Below are 23,949 nucleotides of genomic sequence, written 5' to 3'. Positions count from 1 at the left end.
ACTTCCTCTCTCCTCAACCCTTCAGTTCAGAAGGCAACAATAAAAATGCTGGCAAAACAAAGAAGTGTCAACTAAAGGCAGAATACAAATGTCTACACACAGTAACTAAGAAAATGCCATGAAGGCTACGTTGAACAGTTTGATGAGAATATTTCAGATTGTATAAGCACATTGTACCCCTTGATTGCAGTAATGTACACAGCTATGATTTAACAATAAAAAAAAAATAAAACAAAGAAGTGTCAGGGGTTAAGGCTTAGTAAATAGTTCCCCTCCTAAAAAGGACCCAAATTTAAGGAAAATACTGGAAAAAGACTACACTGACAGGAAAGAATTATGTGTCTATGATGGGGGTGATGGGTTGGGAGATCATATGTCTATAGACTGGGTTTCCCCTGAACTAAAAGACTGGCAGCAAAATGGATAAGATAGCAAATACAATTCACATGTAGAGAATTTGTCTCTTAATGATTAAAATAAATAACTGAGCCTAGATTACTATAAAATTACTTTAGAAGAATAGTTCTCAAATGGGGTGATTTTTGCCCCTCCCCCCACAAAGCATATTTGGTTGTTTGGAGACATTTTCTATGGCACAACTGTGGGGGCATGTAACCCGCTTCCCCGAAAATAAGACATCCTCCGAAAATAAGACCTATTAACAGTAAAGATAAGACGTCCCCTGAAAATAAGACCTAGCTCGTCTTTGGGAGCACATCTTAAAATAAGACACTGTCTTATTTTCGGGGAAACAGGGTAGTACTTAGAGGCGGGGATTCCGTTAAACAGCAAACAATGCACAGGACAGTCCCCACAACAAAGAATTATCTGGCCTTGAATGTCAATTTTCCCAAAGTGTTTATAATATGGCTATTATCAGTGAAGATAGAAAAGCATTCCTATCAAAGACACTGCAGGTTTTTCTTTCTTTAATAAAATAATTTACACAGTAAAGATAAGTAATTCTTCATTTAAAAAACAGTTGCTTCAACACTTAGACTAAATTAGAATTCCTTTGCAGATTCACTTTTTTTTCAGTTTCATTCTGTAGCCATGGGTAGAGTGCCATGGTGTGATAGTTCATAGCAACCTCAAACTCTTGGGCTCAAGGTATCCTATTGCCTCAGCCTCCTGAGTAGCCAGGACTACAGGTGCCCACCACAACTCCTAGATAGATTTTTCTATTTTTTTTTTTAAGAGACAGAGTCTCAGTTTGTCACCCTCGGTAGAGTGCTGTGGTATCACAGCTCACAGCAACATCTAGCTCTTGGGCTTAGGTGATTCTCTTGCCTCAGCCTCCCGAGTAGCTGGGATTACAGGCGCCCGTCACAACCTCCAGCTATTTTTTTCTTGCAGTTTGGCCAGGGCCGGGTTCGAACCTACCACCCTCAGTATATGGGGTTGGCGCCCTACTCACTGAGCCACAGGCGCCATCCAGTTTTTTCTATTTTTTATTAGAGACAGAGTCTCCATCTTTGTCAGGTTGGTCTCTAACTCCTGAGCTCAAGTAATCCACATGCCTCGGCCTCTCAGAGTGCTAGAATTAAAGGCATGAACCACCACATCCGGCCAGGATTCAGTTGTTTTTAACATTTTTTTCTTGAGGCTGGGTGCTGTGGATCACTTGCGCTCACAAGTTTGAGACCAGCCTGGGCAAGAGTGATACCCTGTCTCTACTAAAAATGAAAAACTAAGGCAAGAGGATCGCTTGAGCCCAAGAGTTTGAGGTTGCTGTGAGCTATGATGCCTCATCACTCTACCGAGGACAACAAAGTGAGATTCTGCCTAAAAAAAAAAAAAAAAAAAAAAAAAAATCGAAACCTTACACAGGTTTCAGCCATAGGCGCTGCCCATTTCCTTATTTTTTTGACACAAGGGCTTGCTCTGTCACCAAGGATATCATAGCTCCCTGCAAATGCAAACTCCTGGGCTTAAATGATCCTCCCACCTCAGCCTCCTGAGTAGCTGGAAATACAGGTGCATGCCACCAGGCCTGGCTAATTCACAAAAAAAATTTTTGGCCAGTTGCAATTGCTCCTTAAATGAACCTGCCAGCAGAAAAATCTGAATAATCATTCCGACACAAAATATCTTAGTCCATTAGAATATTACTATACTGGCAGCACCTGTGGCTCAGTGAGTAGGGCACTGGCCCCATATACCAAGGGTGGCGGGTTCAAACTTGGCCCTGGCCAAACTGCAACAACAAAAAAATAGCTGGGCATTGTGGAGGGCGCCTGTAGTCAGTACTAGCTATTTGGGAGGCTGAGGCAAGAGAATCATCTAAGCTCAAGAGTTGGAAGTTGCTGTGAGCTGTGATGTCACAACACTCTACCGAGGGTGACAGAGTGAGACTCTGTCTCTAAAAAAAAAAGAATATTACTATACCATAAAACATTCAGCTCTTAATATTACTGCAACCATAAATGTGGCCAGAAAGAATCTTAAGTTTTAGGTGTTACCTTTAATTTTCTGTAATTTTTTAAAATTTCCTTTAAGGTGGCTTACATATGCTTCATGCTGATAAAATACTTTCTTCAACCAGTAGTGTAGTAAGGTAGGTTGATGTCCAGAGATGTAGTTTAGGTTTTCTTTTTTTAAAAGTCCCTAACTCCTCTCATGAATGATTCAGTGTTTTTATAAGAGAAATCTGACCAATATGTTGCTTTCAGACACATCTACTGTGAAATAATACTATAAGGATTCAATGCAGACTGCTTTAGTAGACGTTTGTAAGTGTTTATGAGTTTCAAGCAGCATCATTTAAGTCTTAAGCGTGTTCAGAAAGCTACAGCTGATTTTCAAATGTCTGCTTCCTCCCTTGCACAGGTTTACCTTGCTTCTTCACAGTGGTCTTCTGAGCACCCTATCCAAAAAACATCTCCTGCCATCGCTGTCTATCCTCTCACCTGCTTTATTCTTCTTCCTCGTATTCACTATTACATGATTTTTTTTTTTTTTTTTTTTAAGAGACAGAGTCTCACTTTATCACCCTCAGTAGAGTGCCGTGGCCTCACACAGCTCACAGCAACCTCCAACTCCTGGGCTTAGGCAATTCTCCTGCCTCAGCCTCCCAACTAGCTGAGACTATAGGCGCCCGCCACAATGCCTGGCTAGTTTTTTGTTGCAGTTGTCATTGTTGTTTAGCTGGTCCAGGCCAGGTTCGAAACTGCCAGCCTGGGTATATGTGGCTAGTGCCGTAACCACTGTGCTTGGACGCTGAGCCAACATGACATTATGTTATAGCTGTAGTATATTTACTGTCTTGTCTTTCCACTAGAATGGAAATTCCAAAGGGACAGAGGTTCTAGTCTAGTTCATTTCTAGATACACCCAGTGCCTGAAGCCACAATGCCAAGCACCTAGCAGTCACGGAATAGGATCTATTAAATGTATCAGCCAACAAACTCTTGATCTTTTTAGAAGGAACACCTAGAAGCTGATGCAAATAATATATTTCTTTTTTCTTTTTTGAGATAGCATCTCATGCTGTCACCCTGGGTAGAGTGCTATGGCTCAGCTCATAGCAACCTTAAACTCTTGGGGTCATGTGATCTTCCTGCCTCAGCCTTCTGAGTAGCTGGGACTACAGACACCTGCCACCACGGCCACCTAGTTTTTCTAGTAAAGACAGGGTCTTGCTCTTGCTCAGGCTGGGCTTAAACTCCTGAGATCAAGCAATCCATCCCCCTCAGCCTTCCAGAGTGCTAAGATTATAGTTGTGAGCCACTTCTCTCAGCCCCAAGTGACGTATTTTTAAAGCTCATTTTCCAAAATACAACTTATATCACATAGAAATGCATTCCCGTACATAATGGTAATTTGTCTCTATATTCTCATTCTAGGTTACAAATAGGACTTTAAGGCGGTTCCTAATGAAATTTACTAGAGCTTCAAAATAGGATTTACTAATACTCTGTATTGAGAAAACCATCAAATGGCTTATAATGTACCAAGTTTGTCTTATTTGAGGCAATTTGGCACCCTAGTACATTTGTCAATGAATAGCAATATCAAAAATGAAACAGTAAGAAATTACAGAACACTAGGTTTTCATAAAAGAAAGATTACCTAAGCCAGGCACGTTGGTTCACACTATATAATCCTAGCACTCTGGGAGGCTGAGGTGGGTAGCATGCTTGAGCTCAAGAGTTTAAGACCTGGGCTCAGCGCCTATAGCTCAAGCAGCTAGGGTGCCAGCCACATACACGGGAGCTGGCGGGTTCAAATCCAGTCCAGGCCTGCCAAACAACAATGACAACTACAACAAAAAAATAGCCGAGTGTAGTGGTAGGCGCCTGTAATCCCAGCTACTTGGGAGGTTGAAGCAAGAGAATCTAAGCCCAAGAGTTGGAGGTTGCTGTGAGCTGTGACGCCACAGCACTCTACCCAGGGCAACGGCTTGAAACTCTGTCTCAAAAAAAAAAAAAAGAGTTTAAGACGAGCCTGAGCAAAAGTGAGATGACCTGTCTTTACTAAAAATAGAAAAATTAGCTAGGCATTGTAGTGGTACCTAGAGTCCCAGTTACATAGGAGGCTAAGGCAGGAAGATTGCTTGAGCTCAGGGGTATGAGGTTGCTGTGAGCCAGACCAACACCATGGCACTCTAGCCTGGGCAACAGAGTAAAACTGTGTCTCGAAGAAAAAAAAAAAAGATTACCTGTAGTTGTAGATGGTTAACTTTATAAGGTTTGAAAAACCCAAGACACTGACAAGATAAGATTGTTTTAGGCAAGTGCTTGAGATTAACAAATTTATTTATTTTATCAATTTATTTTTTGAGACAGAGTCTCAGCCATTACTGCCCTTGGTAGAATGCAATGGCGTTATAACTCACAGCAACCTCAAACTCTTGGGCTCAAGCAATTCTCTTGCCTCAGCCTCCCAAGTAGCTGGGATGATAGGCACCTGCCACAATCCCCAGCTATTTTTAGAGACGAGGTCTCAGTCTAGCTCAGGCTGATCTTGAACGTGTGAGCTCAAGGATTCTACCTACCTCGGCTTCCCACAGTAGTAGGAATATAGATGTGAGCCACCACATGTGGCCTGAGATTAATAAAATTTAATGTGTGAATACAATATTGCAAATTGACCACATTTAATTTTTCACCTTTCCAACACGTGATACATTGACTTTTAATATAGAATAAGTACAAATATATCAATGCAAAAGTAAATTGAATGATCTTTTTACCAATTTAACAATCAGATTATCTGTAGTATTATACAGGGTAACACAGTACATAGTACATGAACTTTATGTCCACCCTGTATTATATAACACCATACACTTGACATTCCATTTTATTAAAATTTACTACCTAGAACAAATCAAGGATAAAAGAGGTTAGTAACCCCAAATCTTACCTTTCATTCCAGCTCTCTTTGTATCATCAATGGTTAAAAGTATTTCTACTGCACTTTGAGCATTATCAGATAACTTTTCTTTACCTTCTGGCCAAGGAATATCTATTTTACAAATATACAAATAAGCTTGTTAATCACTGCTTGAAATAATACATACACATAAATTATTCTATCTTAATAGGAGGAAAAGTATCACCTCTTTTCAGAATATTCTGGAACACCTGTTGTGGTGTTTCATCATTGAAAGGAGGAATTCCTGTCAGAAATTCAAATAAGCAAACTCCAAGTGCCCACCAGTCTACTGCAGGACCTGTAATGTAAGAGGAAATGGCTGTAACTTGTAAGAATGTTCTACCAACGTTTGATTAACTTGAAAAGTGAATATGTAGATATTTGGGTATAATCAAGGCAGTCATTACTTAAGGCTTTCTTTTGTCTTCATAAAGTATAAAAACTTAATTCTTTTCCTCTATATTTTCTTTCTTTCTTTTTTTTTTTGTAGAGACAGAGTCTCACTTTATGCCCCTTGGTAGAGTGCTGTGGCATCACACAGCTCACAGCAACCTCCAGCTCCTGGGCTTAAGCGATTCTCTTGCCTCAGCCTCCCAAGTAGCTGGGACTACAGGTGCCCGCCACAGCACCTGGCTATTTTTTTTTTGTTGTTGCAGTTTGGCCGGGGCTGGGTTTGAACCCGCCACCCTCGGCATATGGGGCCGGCGCCCTACTCACTGAGCCACAGGCGCCGCCCACTTTTTTTTTTTTTTTTTTGAGACAGAGTCTCACTCTATTGCTCAGGCTAAGGTTCCATGGCATCAGCCCAGCTCATAGCAATCTCCAACTCTTGGGTTCTGAAAATCCTCCTGCCTCAGCCTCCTCAGTAGCCAGGACTATAGGTCCCCAGCACATGTCTGGCTAATTTTTTTTTTTTTTTGTAGAGACAGAGTCTTACTTTATGGCCCTCGGTAGAGTGCTATGGCATCACACAGCTCACAGCAACCTCCAACTCCTGGGCTTAAGCGATTCTCTTGCCTCTGCCTCCCGAGTAGCTGGGACAGGCGCCTGTCACAACGCCCAGCTATTTTTTGGTTGCAGTTTGGCCGGGGCCGGGTTTGAACCCGCCACCCTCGGTATATGGGGCCGGCGCCTTACCGATTGAGCCATAGGCGCCGCCAGGCTAATTTTTTGTATTTTTAGTATAGATGGGGTCTCACTCTTGCTCAAGATGGTCTCAAAGACTAGAAATCTCAAGGGATCCTTCCACCCTGGCCTTCCAGAGTGCTAGGTTTACAGGCCTGAGCCAGCATACTCGGGCCTTTCCTCTCTATTTCCTGAGAATTTTAGATTAGCAATTAGCACAGCTGAAGAAAAGATGAAGCCATCTTTTCTATTTATTAATAACTTCTGATATTCTGGATACTTTATGTGTCCTAAATCCTAAAACACATCCAAGGAGTGCATTCAACCTAAGATTCTTCTCTAAAATAGACTACTTCTAAATGTCGAATCAGGAAACAGTTAACATTTATGTGGGTCACTATGAACATTTTGATAGATGGTGTTATGGCCCATTAATTATTTCTAAGAAACACAATGAACAGTGTCCTTCCTGATTCACCCATGCAAGTTTTAACTTGCTTGGCTTAATTGGTGATGCTGGGAGAGCTTTATTTCTCTGTGGATTTATGTATCTTGATTTTTGTGTATCTCAAAATTTTTGCAATGACCCATATATTGTCTATAAGCCACACAAGGTAGGAGATGAGGCAGCAACACAGAAACATTTACAAAAATTGGAGATAGCCTGGTAACTGGGGAAAGCCTTAATTAGAGTGTTTTGTGTTTTTTTTAAGAGACAGCATCTCAAAACAAGAGGAAAAAAAAGAAGAGAAACAGCATCTTGCTTTGTTACCTGGGCTGGAGTGCAATGGTGTGATCATAGAACACCATAGGCTTGAACTCCTGGGCTCAAGGGAACCTCCTGCCTCAGCCTCCTGAATAGCTAAGACTATAGGCCTGTGCCACCATTCTTGGCTAATTTTTTAATTTTTTGTAGTTGGGATCTTGTTATGTTGCCTAGGCTGGTCTAAAACTCCTGGGCTTAAGCAATCCTCCAGCCTCAGCTTCCCAAACTGTTGAAACTATGGCTTTAAAAGTTAATTAGGAGATAAGTCTTAATAAACAGGTAAAGATTAATTTCTAAATAATATCTTTATTGGATGTAACATTTAAATACAAAGATGTTTTCAATGATTATCTTATTCTTTATTATTTTTTAAATATATATGCCATAGAATACAAAAATGATTATTTTAAATATGATATAAACTGGTTTATAGTTTTGTTCAGTTTAGTCTACAAATAAAGTATTTCCTCAGCAAAGGTTAATTTTAGTTCAAACATGGTTAACTTCAATATAAATTAAGATTAGAGATTTTACGTTAGTGCGAAATTTGCCTACAATGACTCTTTAAAGACAGTTTCACAAAATTCATTATTTTGGTGAAGCAAGTGCTATCATTCCACTTTAAATTAGGCAGGAAAGCATTGTAGAATCCGACATGAGGAAAAATAATTGCATGCATTGAGAGTGCCCCTTTACCTGCAAGCCACATAATCCTACCTTCCCTTTAAAGAGCACAAGATGCAAATAGTCAAATAGTCTATAGGCTTCTATTTCTACAATAATCACTATAAAAACATACAGGACCACCTCCGTTAGTAGGCCATTTAAGCACCACTGAGAAGAATTATTCCAAAGGATTAGATAATATAAGCAAATAACAGGAAAGTAGGAGGAAATCAGGAAAAAACATACTTATTTTGTTTAGCTTAGAAATTAGGAGCCTTTCCCCAGCTAAGCCCAAATATACTTGTGTTAAAAAATACATGATTTCTCCATGGGTATGTCCCACATACCCATATTCTTCAGTCAAAGTCTACTAAGATCACATACTGTGAGGAATCCTAGCAATTCTTTTTTTTGGAGACAGATCCTCACTCTGTCACCTTGGGGTTGAGTGCTATGGTGTCAGCCTAGCTCACAGCAACCTCAAACTCCTGGGTTCAAGCCATCCTCCTGCCTCAGCCTCCCCAATAACTGGGACTACAGGAACCCGCCACAATGCCCAGATAGTTTTTCTATTTTTAGTAGAGACAGTGTCTTGCTCTTGCTCAGGCTGGTCTTGAACTCCTGAGCTCAAGCAATCCACCTGCCTTGGCCTCCCAGAGTGCTGGATTACAGGCATGAGCCACCACTCCCACCCAGAAATTCTAATATATAATTAGCCAGATAAAAAGAACAGATTTTCTTTTTAATATTACTGGGTTAATTCAAAACCCATTCCTAAAATTTATAGGAATATTAATATTTTTATTTGTTTGTTTGTTTTTGCAGTTTTTGGCCAGGCCAGGTTTGAACCCGCCATTCCCAGTATATGGGGCCAGTGCCACTGGCGCCTCCTAGGATATTAATATTGTTACACTCTTCTATTTTCTTTCTTTTTTTTTTTTTTTGCAGTTTTTGACTGGGGCTGGGTTTGAACCTGCCACCTTCAGTATATGGAGTCGGCGCCCTACTCCTTTGAGCCACAGGTGCCGCCCTCTTTTTCTTTTCTTTCTTTTTTTTTTTTTTGAAACAGAGTCTCACTATGTTTCCCTGGGTAAAGTGCTGTGGTGTCATAGCTCACAGCAACCTCAAACTCTTGGGTTTAAGTGATTCTCTTGCCTCAGCCTCCCAAGTAGCTGGGATTATGGGCACCCACTGCAGTTGGCTAGCTGACCCAGGCTGGGTTCTAACCTGCCAGCCTATGTGGCCAGTGCTGTAACCACTGTGCTACAGGTGCCAAGCCCAGTCTTCTATTTTCTAATGATAATGAAATTAAAAGATTAGAAAATTCAAGCCCTTTTTTTTTTTTGGCCGGGGCTGGGTTTGAACCCGCCATCTCCGGCATATGGGACCGGCGCCCTACCCGCTGAGCCACAGGCGCCGCCCTTCAAGCCCTTTTTGTAGTTGCTTAATTATCAATTTAATATTTTTTCCTTGTTTTTGTTGTTGTTATTGTTGTTGAGACAGAGTTCTACCCTGTGCCCTGAGCAGAGTGCAATGGCGTTATAGCTCACTGTAATCTCAGACTCCGGCTGTGGACATCCTGCTGCCTCCGCCTCCACAAGCCGCTGGCATTACAGGCGCTGGCTGGGTTTTTCCATTTTTTTCATGAGTTGGGGTCTCACTCTCACTCAGACAAGCCTCGAACTCCTGAGCTCAAGCAATCCTCCTGCCTCAGCCTCCCACAGTGCTGGGATTACAGGTGTGAGCCACTGCACCCAGCCAATTTAATATTTTTATCAAGAGTATTTCCTCTAGTAATAAAATATACTATATCTTTAATCTGTGCTACTTTTTTTTTTTGTTTGTTTTGGCCAGGCTGGATTTGAACCCGCCACCTCCGGCATATGGGACTGGCGCCCTACTCCTTGAGCCACAGGCGCCGCCCAATCTGTGCTACTTTTGAAGGTTATAATAATTTTCACAAGCCTACATTTCTTTTCACAGAAAATAATCACTTATCTGGAAGACAGTTCATTGTTGTATCTTATCAATGAGCTAAATGGAAAAATAAATCTTTTATGCAATGTGATCTAGTTATACTTTGACTGTTTCACTTAATATGCTTTGCCATATTACTTTCCAGAGAAAGTCACTTACCCGAAGTCAGAATTCCTGCATGTAAGAAAACAGTAGTTAAGTACATTGTGTTAAAATTATGAATTCATGCCCTCAACATTCATTAAACTAGGCGCTAGGTATCTGTGTCAGATGTAAGGAAGACCAAAATGATTAAGAAAAAGATCTTTTTCCAAGGAGAAAACCGCCTACTTGGGGAGACACAATACAGATAATTTTAACACAACGTTTAAAAAAATGAAACAAAAAAATGCACAGGAAGTTGTGGGAAAGTCAGGAAAGAGTCTGTAAGTTATCTTGGGTGAGGGGCAAGATCATGAAGTCATCAGGGAAGGCATGGCTCAGCCTCAGGATGTTGTTTGGCTGAGCTTGCCAGATAGATAACCCACTACAACAGCAGCATGGCCCTGTAGAACAAACCTTTAAATACGAAGTCTACTTTCATACTGTATCCTAAGAAGAGATAATGCAAATTCTAATACAGGAAATGAACTAGCAAATCTGTCACTTAGCAAAAGAGGTAATATACAAAAATCAGTTAAGTGCTCATAGGAACTTACTCTGGCTTATAGAGAAAGGAGATTTTTTTTTTTTTTTTTTTTTTAGAGATAGGATCTTGCTGTTGCCCAGGCTAGAGTGCAGGGGTGTGATCATAGCTTACTGTACCTTCAAATTTCTGGACTCAAGTGATCTTCCTACCTCAGCCTCCCAAGTGGCTGGTACTACCAGTGCATGCCCATCACGCCTACCTAATTTTTCTTTCTTTCTTTTTTTTTTAAAATAGAGATGGGGTCTCTAGCTTGCTCAAGCTAGTCTTGAGCTCCTGGCCTCAAACAGTCCTCCCCCCTCAGCCTCCCAAAGTACTAGGATTAGAGGCGTGAAGCACCATGCCCCGCCAGAAAGGGGGATATTAAATGTGTCTAATTCAAATGTTGTAGCAATTATTAACAATAGTTACTCAGTGCTTCAACGGAATTTAGGAGTGCTATGTGCGCTGAAAAATATTCTTTTAATCTCTTGTAGTGAAAACAAATAATTATAACACAGGAAGAATGGCATAAGTTTTAAGCAATTCCTAAAAGGTATTACAGAAGGGAATACTTCTCAGTGGTTAATCAAAGGATGCTTTATGGAAGAGGTGACATTTGAACAGATGATGAGATGAGAAGAAATTTGACTGGAAGATGCTTGAAGAGTAGGTTTGCTCAACTAAGGCAAAATACATGTACAAAATAAAGACTTGGAAATTAAATGCATTTCATTATTAAATGGAATGGGAACTTAAGACATACTGTAAAGAGATTCTTGGTGGGGCACAGTGGCTGACACCTATAATTCTAGAACTTTGGAATGCTGAGGTGGGAGGATCTCTTGAGCTCAGGAGTTTCAGACCAGCCTCAGCAAGAGTGCAACTCCATCCTTATAAAAATACATAAGTCAAAAAAATAAGTAAGTAAAGAGATTCTTGGAGAATTGATGCTGGCAAAAGAACTGATAGTCTCTACTTGGGAGGCGAAGGCAAGAGAATCGCTTAATTGACACCATGGCACTCTACCAAGGGTGACAAAGTGAGACTCTGTCTCAAAAAAAAAAAAAAAAGAACGGAGGGAGGGGGGTGGGGCCTTGGTGTGTGTCACACTTTATGGGGGCAAGACACGATTGCAAGAGGGACTTTGCCTAACAATTGCAATCAGTGTAACCTGGCTTATTGTACCCTCAATGAATCCCCAACAATAAAAAAAAAAAAAAAAAAAAAAGAACAGAACTGATCATGATCAATAATTTGGATTTCATGTAACAGCTAAGAGGGAGTAGCCATTGTTGTTTTCTGAGGCAGGAAGCAGGATAAAGCATGTTACTGTTCGGGAAGAAAAATTTGGTGGCAATGATTATTGAAACTAGAATGAAGTTGAGGAGCCCAGATAGAAGGCCATGAAAATAATTAAAGAGAAAGATGAATTTCTCATTTTTTTTTTAGAGACAGAGTCTCACTTTGGCGCCCTTGGTAGAGTGCTATAGCGTCACAACTCACAGCAACCTCCAACTCCTGGGCTTAGGTGATTCTCCTGCCTCAGCCTCCCCAGTAGCTGGGACTACAGGTGCCCACCACAACGCCTGGCTATTTTTTGTTGCAGTTTGGCCAGGGCTGGGTTCGAACCCGCCCTTGTTGGTATATGGGGCTGGGACCCCACTCACTGAGCCACAGGCACTGCCCAAAAGATGAATTTCTTTTTTTTTTTTTGCAGTTTTTGGCCAGGGCTGGGTCTGAACCCACCGCCTCTGGTATATGGGGCTGGCGCCCCATTCTTTTGAGCCACAGGTGCCGTCCCAAAGATGAATTTCTTACCGAGAACAGGGACAAAGAAAAGGAGAGGATGATGTTGCAAAGACATAAGTAGTGAGACTTAAATTCCTGGATGTAGGATGCTGACTGTCACTATGAAGATGGTGAAACTAAGGTAAGGAACAGACGGAGAGTAAGCTGGATAACAAGTCCAGTTTTGACACTCAACATTTGATATACTGACTAGAATACTGAGAAATACTCAGGAGAATACTTAGTAGACAGACTGGCCTTGCGTCTGCTGCCTAGAGAAAGTCAGTATTGAAGATAGAGATTTGGGAATCCTCAACTTGGAGGTGACAAGGGAAGTCATAGGAGTGATAGGCTTAACAGGGAGCATGTGTAGTAGGAAGGAAGGGTAAAGGGAAGAATCTGGAAGAACTCTATTTAGAAGAGATAAGAAAGGAACTGAGGAGCAGCAATAGAAGTAAAAGGAGCAAGACTGAGAACGAACTTCGATTTGGCAAAGAAGTCTATTAAGAAAAGTTTCGGCTGGGCGTGGTGGCTCACACCTGTAATCCTAACACTCTGGGAGGCTGAAGCAGGTGGATTGCTTGAGCTCAGGAGTTTGACATCAGCCTGAGCCAGGGAAAGAGCCTGTCTCTACTAAATACAGAAACACTAGTCAGGTGTTGTGGTGGGTGCCTGTGGTCCCAGCTTCTTGGGAGGCTGAGGCAAGAGGATCGCTTGAGCTCAGTTTTGTGTGTGTGTGTCTGTTTTTTTTTGAGACAGTCTCACTATGTCACTCTCGGTAGAGTGCTGTGACATCACAGCTCACAGCAACCCCAAACTCCTGAGCTGAAGTGATTCTCTTGCCTCAGCCTCCCGAGTAGCTGGGACTATAGGTGCCTACCACAATGCCTGGCTATTTTTTGGTTGCAGTTGTCATTGTTGCTTAGCAGGGCTGGGCAGGGCTCAAACCTGCCAGCTTCGATATATGTGGCTGGCTCCCTACTCACTGAGCTATGGGTGCTGAGCCGAGCTCAGGAGTTTGTTTGAGGTTGTTGTGAGCTATGCACCAGAGCACTCTAGCCTGGGGATGACAGAGTGAGACTCTGTCTCAAAAAACAAAACCAAACAAAATAAATAAATAAATAAATAAAGGAAAGAAAATTTTCAGTTAAAGAGGCAGATTGTCAGAGCAATAATAATCAGGCAAAGAAAAGAGACAAGGTGCCTGTGGCTCAGTAGGTAGGGCATCGGCCCCATATACCGAGGGTGGCGGGTTCAAACCTGGCCCCGGCCAAACTGCAACAAAAAATAGCTGGGCGTTTGGCGGGCACCTGTAGTCCCAGCTACTTGGGAGGCTGAGGCAAGAGAATCTCCTAAGTCCAAGAGCTGGAGGTTGCTGTGAGCTGTGATGCCATGGCACTCTACCGAGGGCGACAAAGTAAAACTCTGTCTCTAAAAAAAAAAAGAAAAGAAAGAAAGAAAAGAGACAACCTTTGAGAAGTTAGGCAATGAGGGGAAGACAAGGGTGGAAGGTTGAAGATAAAAGCTAGCAAAAAAATTAAAACAGAAGAAGGGATTTGAGAGGTAGAATGGGGAGGATAAAACCTATGATCATGAAAAAAGCCCAAAGGAAAGGGAAGTCAGTAACATCAACATGTAGGAGGGGTTTATGAGTTGAGCTGTGTCCCCCACACCCTTGCAAGGTATATTAAAGTCCATAATCCCCATGCCTCAGAATGGGACCTTATCTGGAAATAGTGTCGTAGCAAATGTAATTAATTTGGTGTAGATGAAGATGAGCTGGCTCCTGATAAGAAGTCCGCCAAGCGATGATAGAGACACAGGAGCACAGCGCCATGTTAAGAGGGGGCGCTGTAACGATGCACCTGCCAGTCAAGGAACATGAAAGATGCCAGCAAACTAACAGAGCTAACAGGCAAGGAGGATGTCCCCTAAGCAAGGGTTTCCAACCTGTGGCCCATGGGCTGAATGCAGATCATATGAGGGCTGTATTGCTTATATGTAAATATTACAAAAAGAATGCTCGAGCCCTTTTTTTTTTTTTTTGCTCATCAGCTTTTGTTAGTGTTTGTGTATTTAATGTGGCCCAAGACAACTCTTATTCTCCCAATGTGCAGCAGAAAAGAATGAAGGCTGGAGGCCCCAAGTTGATTTCAGAGGGAGGGAGCATGGCCCTGCCCACACCTTGATTTTAGACATCTAGCTTCTAAAAGTAGGAGGCAAAGAATTTTTGCTGTTCTGAGCCACCCAGGTTGTGGCACTTTGCTCTGGCATCCTTAGGAAACGAATACAATTCACTTCAGAATGTGGGCAGGGAAATTTTTTCAGAGAGAGAAAGGAAGAAGATAAGGAAAAATGTCATCTTTTACTTTTCTTATGTTCTGTTTTGAAGAATGGTTTATTTCTTTTTTTGTTTTTTTGGGGGGGTTGTAGTTTGGCAGGAGCTGGGTTTGAACCCGCCACCTTCGGTATATGGGGCCAGCGCCCTGCTCACCGAGCCACAGGCGCCGCCCGGAATAGTTTATTTCTAGTTTGACCCTTCTGGTGAGGATCTAAGTGAGAATAAGTTCTAAGCAGGAATAGCCCTGTGCAGACTGGAAAGAAGTTTAGGACCAAGAGTGTAGTCCTGAGCCCAAACTATTGCAGACCTGAAGGAACACTCAGAAAAAAGATAAGATAAGGGGTGCAGGTGGGGTTTCTCTAGATCCCTGAGACTTAACTGGATGGCAAAGGACAAATGGCTGCATGTCCTTCACTGTCTGGTCTTTTACATTCAGGTATTACGATAACCATCACCATTTCTACTTTCTTTTCCTATGATGAATACTACATAGATGAGAAAAGAATATTGCACGAGCTTATTTTCTTTTACTTTAGATAATGTAAGCATCAGAGAACTGTAAGACAGTTTTACCATGAAAAATAATGTAGTGATAGATAACACTTTAAAGACTCAATACATTCGTGCCTTACCATGGGCTCTGCCTAGTAACAGCTCAGGTGCGAGGTAGTCGGGGGTTCCTAGAATTCGCCCATCATCCACTGGGGCTGCCCCTCTTCTCACACTCTTTGGAGTTCGATATGGAGTTCCTGACTTGATCTGATTTGGAGTCTGCTAATTCAAAGAGAGTTTAAGAGACAGCACGTTATTTTAGTTCCCTTTATAGTGAATAGAAATGCTGAAAAAAAAACAAACAGAAAAGCTAGATTACAGGCTGGAAGGCATAAAAGATGCACTGAAATCCTTGATCAGTTTTGAAAATGGACTCACTAGTTATAATTATAAAAAAACTCCTTGTATCTAATGGAGTTTAATAGCTTAAATAACATTGTTTCAATAAGATCTGGAAAATAAGAAACAATGAACAAATTAGCAAGTCAAAGGTCTTGATAGCATAGTTTTGTTTTCTTTAAGTGATGGAGTCTCAGTCTATCACCCTGGGTAGAGTGCCATGATGTCATAGCTCACAGCAACCTCAAAGTCTTGAGCTGAAGAACTCTTGTCTGAGCCTTCCCAGTAGCTGGGACTACAGGCACCTGCCACAACACCCAGCTAGCTTTTCTACTTTTAGTAGAGAGGGGGTCTCACTCTTGTTCAGGCTGGTGTTGAACTCCTGAGCTCAATCATTCCACCTGCCTTGGCCTCCCAGAATGCTAGGACTACAGGCTTGAGGCACCACACTGGGCAAAGGCATAGATTAATATAAGTTTAAGAGGAGCCACTGAGGAAGGCTGTGGCTGACAAATGATTACAATGGTACGTAAGATAAAACTAAATATAAACGACTCGAACTAGATGGCATTTAAAAGTTTTTAGGATAATGTGAGTTTCACAACATCCTTGTGAGACCAACAGGAAAGGTATGCTTATCCTCTACAGACAATGGGAAAACCAGAGTATCTGAGGTTAAGGGACTTCTAAGTCACTTAGTTAAGTCCTGGATAGAAAAACCTAGGTCTCATAAACTAAATTCAGGGTTTATACTTTTTGTTATGATGTCTCTTCAAAGTAAAACATAAAACTTTGGGGGTTTTAAATGTTTAGATTTAAATAAAAACAAAATTAAGGTTTGAAACGCAAAATTTTAAACTTTTTTCTATAAAGAAAACATGTCCTTTGAAGGCAGTTAAGGTAGAGTGGATTTTAATTTTATATTTCTTAGTATCGCTGGGATCGAGTGAAAATATGTGACTGTATTTTCTCAGAAAAGTACATAGAGCTACACAAATAGGTTAATTTTATCAGTTAAAAATCATAATGATCACCAGCTTTACCTTTCTTCATGAAAACTCCCAACAATCCATAGATTTCCCAGCAAGGAGAACAAACTATATGATTATTACCACATAGTCTAGGTGAGAGACCAATGTCCGTTTTTATAGTTTACTTCCTAAAATCCAAAGAATGAAGTATTAGAAAGTTATAATAGGGTGGTGCCTGTGGCTCAGCAGGTAGGGCGCCGGCCCCATATACCCAGGGTGGTGGGTTCGAACCTGGTCCCAGCCAGCTAAAACAGCAGTGACAACTGCAAGAAAAATAGCCAGGCATTGTGGCAGGTGCCTGTAGTCCCAGCTGCTCGGGAGACGGAGGCAAAAGAATCGATTAAGCCCAAGAATTGAAGGCTGCTGTGAGCTGTGACGCCACGGCACTCTACCAAGGGTAACAAAGTGAGAGTCTATTTCAAAAAAGAAAAAAGTTGGGCGGCGCCTGTGGCTCAGTGAGCAGGGCACCGGCCCCATATGCCAAGGGTGGCGGGTTCAAACCCAGCCCCGGCCAAACTTCAACAACAACAAAAAAAATAGCCGGGTGTTGTGGCGGGCGCCTGTAGTCCCAGCTACTCGGGAGGCTGAGGCAGGAGAATCGCCTAAGCCCAGGAGTTGGAGGTTGCTGTGATGCCACGGCACTCTACCAAGGGCAATAAAGTGAAACTCTGTCTCTACAAAAAAAAAAAAAAGAAAAAAGTTATACCTGATATGGTATAGAGACTTTTCCTTTTTGGGTAGGGGTTATAGCCATGGGATATGAACCACTATAAGCACACGAAATTTCCATTGCATCTAAAGAAGCAGTGTTCATTTTGGATGGTTCTGAGTTATTGGATGCATTAATATGACTGTTAAAACTTCGAAAAACAACAGCATTTCTTTTAGAGGTGAACATTTTCAACACTTCCAAAGAAGGAGCTAACATTTTTTGGTTACTGTCTTGGACATCAGAGGTCTCAACACCTTTCGGTAAGGTATTTTCTTTGCAGTTTGGTGATACGTTAATTGGATCTTCAATATTTGATTCTTCAAAAGAAGATTCTTTGATGCTTTTATCTGGATCTAAGGATTGCCTTTCTAATGAACTTTCCATTATAGAAATTTCAGGAAGAGATGAATCAGAGTTCATACACATACTTGTAGAAGCTCTGTCATCATCAGAACATAGAAAACTGGAACTTAAGAGTCCCTTCTTATTCTTTTCACAATCTTTGTCCAGTTCACACATGAGGTTTTTTGCTATCATTGGTATAGATAATTTTTCTGGTGTTTGTTGTTTATCAATAAAAGCAGTGACAATGTTCTCCTTATTAGCATAGTCATTTTGTTGACTTCTGTGTGTTGATAGCTTCAGGTTCTGAACATCAGCTGTTAAGCTTGTACTTGGATTTGTATAACAATTCATTGTTTCATTATCATGCTTATATTCCACACAACTTTTTTTATTCTGTATAATTTCCTGACAAGGACTGGAGTCAACCAATTCAAAATTTCTTTTTAAACTTCTTTTCCCAAGGTACTCTTCAGACATCTCACCAGAATCCACGGCCCACTGATTCACCTGATGGAGATCAGATTGTCTTGTGCCAGTGGCTGTCTTTATGTTTATTTCAAGTTCTCCTGCTTCCCAAGAAACTTCCCCAGAGAAGCATTTTGGGGCAAGGTTTCCATGAGAGCTCCCAAGGGCAGGAACTGTACTGCTGTCATGAATGGGAGAAATGGCTAACTCAAGATCCTTTTTATGGAAACTTTGGATTTTGATGGCATTTGTAGATTCTGCACCTAACTTTTCAGCTGTATTCAAATTCATCATTGTAGAGCCCAATGCCTCGTCACTCTCCTAAGGGGGGAAAAGTACTTCTTTTAGTTATATAAAGCAGATTCTTTGAACATTTAACCACTCTTGACTATTGTAAAATGAATGACCCCATAAACTACTATGCTACCCATACCCACTTTCAAATGGAACAAAGTGGCAGGGATTACAGAGAACTAAAACACAATACAAACAATTATAGTGCTATGCATAAGTTCAAACACACTATTTTAAATGAAACAGTGGTCTAAAATTTAAATTAATTTTTCTATAGTATTTATTTATTTATTTGCATAGTGTAATATATTTTACTCAAACAGGACCAATTAACAGATAACATATGTAAGCAAATTTGGGTGTATTTCAGCTTTGCAATAAAGCTATACATGTTTGTTTTGAATAGCAAAATGAAATATTGTTAATACAAACATGTTTTACCTCACACAAGTATAAGAAAACCAAGCTGATCAGGATGAAGTTAAACTAATGATAATTTATAATTATATAGCAAGAATAGCAGGAATTAAAATCCTTGCTAACAAGGGGAACTGATGATATATTAATAACAAAATGCTTTTTCCAAAAACTGAATTCTAGTTATCTATGGGTATTTTTGTACACTCAAGGCTTTATATAATATTGCAAACTGAAGCATGGTGACCAGGATTTTTTTCTTTTTTTTTTTTTAGAGACAGAGTCTTACTTTATCACCCTTGGTAGAGTGCCGTGGCGTCACAGCTCACAGCAACCTCCAACTCCTGGGCCTAGGTGATTCTCCTGCCTCAGCCTCCTGAGCAGCGAGGACCACAGGCACCTGCCACAATGCCCAGCTATTTTTTTGTTGCAGTTTGGCCGGGGGCCGGGCTGGAACCTGCCACCCTTGGTATATGCGGCCGGTACCCTACTCACTGAGCCACAGGTGCTGCCCATGACCAGGATTTTTAAAAGATTACTCAATGAAAGTGAGCCTTCAGCAAACTCTAATAGTGCCTATTTTTGATGTGTGAATATCAAAATTTATTAACTATTCTTAACTTACTTAGGAATAATAAGAAGCACTCAGTCATAGCAAAAATAAAATTCTTGACTCAACAACTCACTGATCTGTAAGCACAGAAAATGATATATTTAGGGATCTATAAGGCTTGTCAGAGGGTCCCTCAAGGTCAATTATCCCTCCTCTGACCATAACTTGAGAAGCACTATGATCATGCAACCACTGAATTCCTCAGGGACCCAGAAGTAGGAGGAAGAAGGTAAAGCTATATAAACTGAAATAGCATACCACATGGCATCTTTAATAGGAAAGCAGTATAATGATATTACTAATGGAAAATTCTGCAGCATATATTTACATATACTGCAGTCTATGGGAAGGAGGAAAAAAGACTGAGAAACCCCCTGCCTTAACTTAAAGTGAATTTGACCTTGCTTCTAAAACACAAATAACGACAATGAAGAAAAGCCTACTACGAAGAATGAGAAGCAATTAGAATCCAAATAATTTCATAAAATGGAAGATATATATATATATTTTGAGACCAAAGTCTTACTCTGTCGCCCTGGATAGACTACAACCTCAAATTCTTGTGTTCAGGAGATCCTCTGGCCTCAGCTGCCCAAGTAGCTGGGACTACAGGTACTTGCCACAATACCCAGTTAGTTTTTCTATTTTTAGTAGAGACTGGGTCTCATTCTTGTTCAGTCAAGGCTAGTTGACTTCCTGAGCTCAGGTGATATACCTACCCCAGCCTCCTAGAGTGCTAGGATTACAGGCATGAGCCACCACACCCAGCCTTCTCTTTTTTATTGTTTAAGAGACAGTGCTCTCACTATGTTGTCCAGACTAGATGTGAACTTCTGGGCTCAAATGATCCTCTTACCTAAGAAGAGTAGCTGGGACTACAGGCACACACCATTGTGCCTGGCAAAAATGGAAGTTTTTCTTTGTGTATTAACATTATCCTAATCTGACATTATTTTATCAGCATGCTATGAAGATCTTATTATAACTTTATATTTTAGCTCTTCAAACCTTCAATATCTACTACCGTTGATAACTTTTTAGAAAAATAAAATCAGAATGTGTAAATTAAATCACTTCAAGTATATCCATTTATGTGCATTTACTTAAGCAATCCCCTCAGAATACACACTTCTAAGGGCACACCTATATTACCCATGTGGTCTAAAAGTTATTTGCGATCCAAAAGAGTTACCATTCCATTAAATAAGAAACTGGCAAAAAATAGCTTAGGAGACAGTAAGGTAGTATGAATTTTAAAATGATAGAGGTTGGAAACAAAACCAAACCAACAAGTGAATGTCTATAACATGGCAGGGAATTAAATTTAACAGAATGTATAGGAAAATGAGGAATTTTTGATAATACCTTGACTTCCATTTATGTAACAACTTCATTTCCTTGCAGAATTTACATGAAAAGGTATAATGTTTCTATCATGTACTTTACATACATAATTGGTTTTGGTTAAGATAAATTTTCTTCAAACCTGGCAATCCTTTTCCCACTTGGGACTGCTGTGGCATTCTGATTCCACACTGGATATGAAGGTGTGGGATTGACTACTGGCACTGGACGTAGCCAGCCTTTTCCTAGATTGGAGCAGATTAGATGTCAGACACTTCACAGGTATTCCTGGGTTGGAGGTAAGCGTTTCAAGACCTGCTGAGAAGACAAAATATTGAAGCTTATGTCACAGTCTCCTTAGTTCCTTATTGAACCTGAATCTTTACAGATAATTGGGCAAAATATTAAGTATTACATAACAGAACTATTTCTTGTAAACACTATCTAGTCCTTCAGGACAGCTGCAGGTGCCTCCAGCAGACTTCCCCTTAGGTTTAGATATAGAAATTGATACAAATGCTGCTGAAAGGTAGAACAAAATAAAATCCCCTTAACATTTATATAGTAAAAATAAGGACAAGGGAATTAAATTGTCATTAGGAGGAACCCGATTTTGAGTATTTATGTTCCAATTTGAAATTATTCTCAATGAAGGATCATTACTGATGTGCTATACCCAGATGTGACATAAGGTTAGAATGTGGCTGAATTTACTAAATTTTTTATTTTTTGAGACAGGGTCTCACTCTGTTGCCTGGGCTAGAGTGCAGTGGTATCATTATAGCTCACTATAACCTCAAACTCCTGGGATCAAGTGATCCTCTCTCAGCCTCCCCAGCAGCTGGGACTACAGGCACATGCCATTGTACCTGGCTAATTTTTCTATTTTTTGTACAGACACTATCTTGCTTCATGGCTCAGGCTGGTCTCGAACTCCTGGCCTCAAGCCATCATTCCACATTGGCCTTCAGAAGTGCTAAGATTATAGGTATGAGCCACTGCACCCAGGTACCTTTTGATCAAGTCTTACAACAATAAAACTGGAAGGAGAATTTCAAAGTCTATCTAAACCATTTTTCTTTTGGTACACAAATCCTCTCAATACAATTCCTGAAACTCATTGGACACTGCCATATTTGACCAAACTGTTCAGCTGCCTTCCACCAGTAACGTGGGCACTTCAGTCTAATCTAATGCTATGTGCATGCTGTATTTTTGCTAAGGAGTTCTTTCTGGCTCACTGATATGAGCAGACCACTCCCCCTACTTCAGAACTTTTGATAGCTCCCTGTTTTCTATAGCTTAAATCCTAGTATCCCTGTAATGACACTTAATCCTTTGCCATTTACCTGCCATGCTTTGTCCTAGGCACGTGCTTCCCGTCCCACACCTCACATTTACTCTCTATTGTCTGAAGGTGGAATAGACTTTCAGATGTTCTTGTCCTTCTGCATTCCAGTGCCTCCATCTGAAATGTTGGTTTTCAGCTTGGCTATCACTATGTCTCTATTTAGAATCATGGTGGACTGTTTCCAGTTAGCTTTTTTCACCTCCTATGTGGCATCCTGGTACCCCTCTTGTGGCATTTATCTTACAGAGTTGTTATTGTTATCTCTTTATATCTGTTCTCACTATAAAATTATAAGTTCTTCTTAGGCCAGGAGTTCTCTTACTCATTTTTACACCCATTCAAGAGACCAGCACAGTCCCTCACACCTACCTAGGACTGACAAGATTAAAGAATGACGAAGGAAGATGCAATTATTTTTCCTGAAGAAAATAATGCCTGCATCACACCTGTATTCCTAGCACTGTGGAAGGCTGAGGCGGGTGTATTGCTTGAACTTTGGAGTTTGAGAACAGCCTGTGCAAGAGCCAGACCCTGTCTCTAAAAATATGGATTTTATAGTGGGTGCCTATAGTCTCAGCTACTCAAGAGGCTGAGGCAAGAAGATTGCTTGAGCCCGAGAGTTTGAGGTTGCTGTGAGTTATAATGACACGGTGCCCTACAGAAGGTGACAAATTGAGACCCTGCCTCAAACCCCACACCCCCCCCGAAAAAAGAAAGACAGAAAATAACATCTGCATATTTCTTTTTTTTGAGACAGAGTCTCAAGTTGTCACCCTGGGTAGAGTGCCGTGGCGGCACAGTTCACAGCAACCTCAAAGTCCTGGGCTCAAGCGATTATCTTGCCTCAGCCTTTCAAGTAGCTGGGACTACAGGTGCCTGCCACAACACCCGGCTATTTTTTGGTTGTAGTTGTCATTGTCTGGCAGGCCCAGGTTGGATTTGAACCCACCAGCTCTGGTGTATGTCGCTGGCACTCTAGCCGCTGAGCTACAAGAGCCGAGCCAACATCTGCATATTTCATATTTTAGCAGTCTTCTGTTTATCAAAGCTATCTATTTTTTTCAGCCATATAATTCTGACATTAGAAATAAGAATCACTGAATTTGGAGGAAAGGCTCATTTGACAGGGAATTATTAATATATTTGCAATCAGGACTTGGCTAGTGTATAACTAAACATTTTCAAATATTAGTTTCCTCATTGGTAAAAAGGAGACAGTACTGTATGTACATCCTAGATATGTATAGATTTGTTGAGGAACCAAATCAAAATGAGATAAAAACACTGATCACCCTTCAAAACATTATTCACATTCCTAAGATGAAGAACATGAGTTCAGCAAAGTAAATTGCCTGCTATCACCAAGTTAGAGAGGGGATGATCAAGTGCTATGTAAGTGTAAGTCTGTCACACTCACTGTTATTATTATTTGGGATCTGTCTTTTGTGGCATTCAAAAATATATTTACTTTATTTTTAAATTTAAGCTACATCAGAACATGCTGGCAATAAGTTTATAAACACACAATACTTCTGATGTAAGATTTCTACAGACTCAGTATGGTGCAACTTAACAAATGATCCCATATTATAGATAATCGAAGGATAACTCATTAGCTAGACATTACATTCTGTTCACTTAAAAATCTGCCACAATCGAAGCTCAGTGCCCATACCACAGAGGTTACGGCGCATACACCGAGGGTGGCAGGTTTGAATCCAGCCTGGGCCAGCTAAACAACAGCTAAAAAACTGCAACAAAAAAATAGCTGGTGTTG

At 40.8% G+C, this 23,949-nt stretch overlaps 1 protein-coding gene across 6 annotated transcripts in view; it reads right to left on the bottom strand.

Moving 5' to 3' along the window:
- MASTL (microtubule associated serine/threonine kinase like) overlaps positions 1-23,949 on the bottom strand; it is a 38,899-nt gene that overhangs the window by 1,379 nt on the left and 13,571 nt on the right. Inside the window, exons 7-12 of one of the 6 annotated variants that reach the window (XM_053572652.1) lie at positions 20,964-21,136; positions 17,338-18,474; positions 15,342-15,483; positions 10,073-10,087; positions 5,564-5,677; positions 5,368-5,469 (exon numbers count right to left, since the gene is read on the bottom strand). In XM_053572652.1, coding sequence (XP_053428627.1) covers positions 5,368-5,469; positions 5,564-5,677; positions 10,073-10,087; positions 15,342-15,483; positions 17,338-18,474; positions 20,964-21,136 — 1,683 coding nt within the window. Of the gene's footprint in view, positions 1-5,367; positions 5,470-5,563; positions 5,678-10,072; positions 10,088-15,341; positions 15,484-17,337; positions 18,475-20,963; positions 21,140-23,949 lie in introns of all 6 variants that reach the window. The other 5 variants (XM_053572653.1, XM_053572654.1, XM_053572655.1 and 2 more) reach the window with 5 other exon arrangements.

Source organism: Nycticebus coucang, chromosome 20 (genome assembly GCF_027406575.1).
Source record: "Nycticebus coucang isolate mNycCou1 chromosome 20, mNycCou1.pri, whole genome shotgun sequence".
Classification (NCBI taxonomy): Eukaryota; Metazoa; Chordata; class Mammalia; order Primates; family Lorisidae; genus Nycticebus; species Nycticebus coucang.
This window is presented reverse-complemented; position numbering and strand designations above follow the sequence as displayed.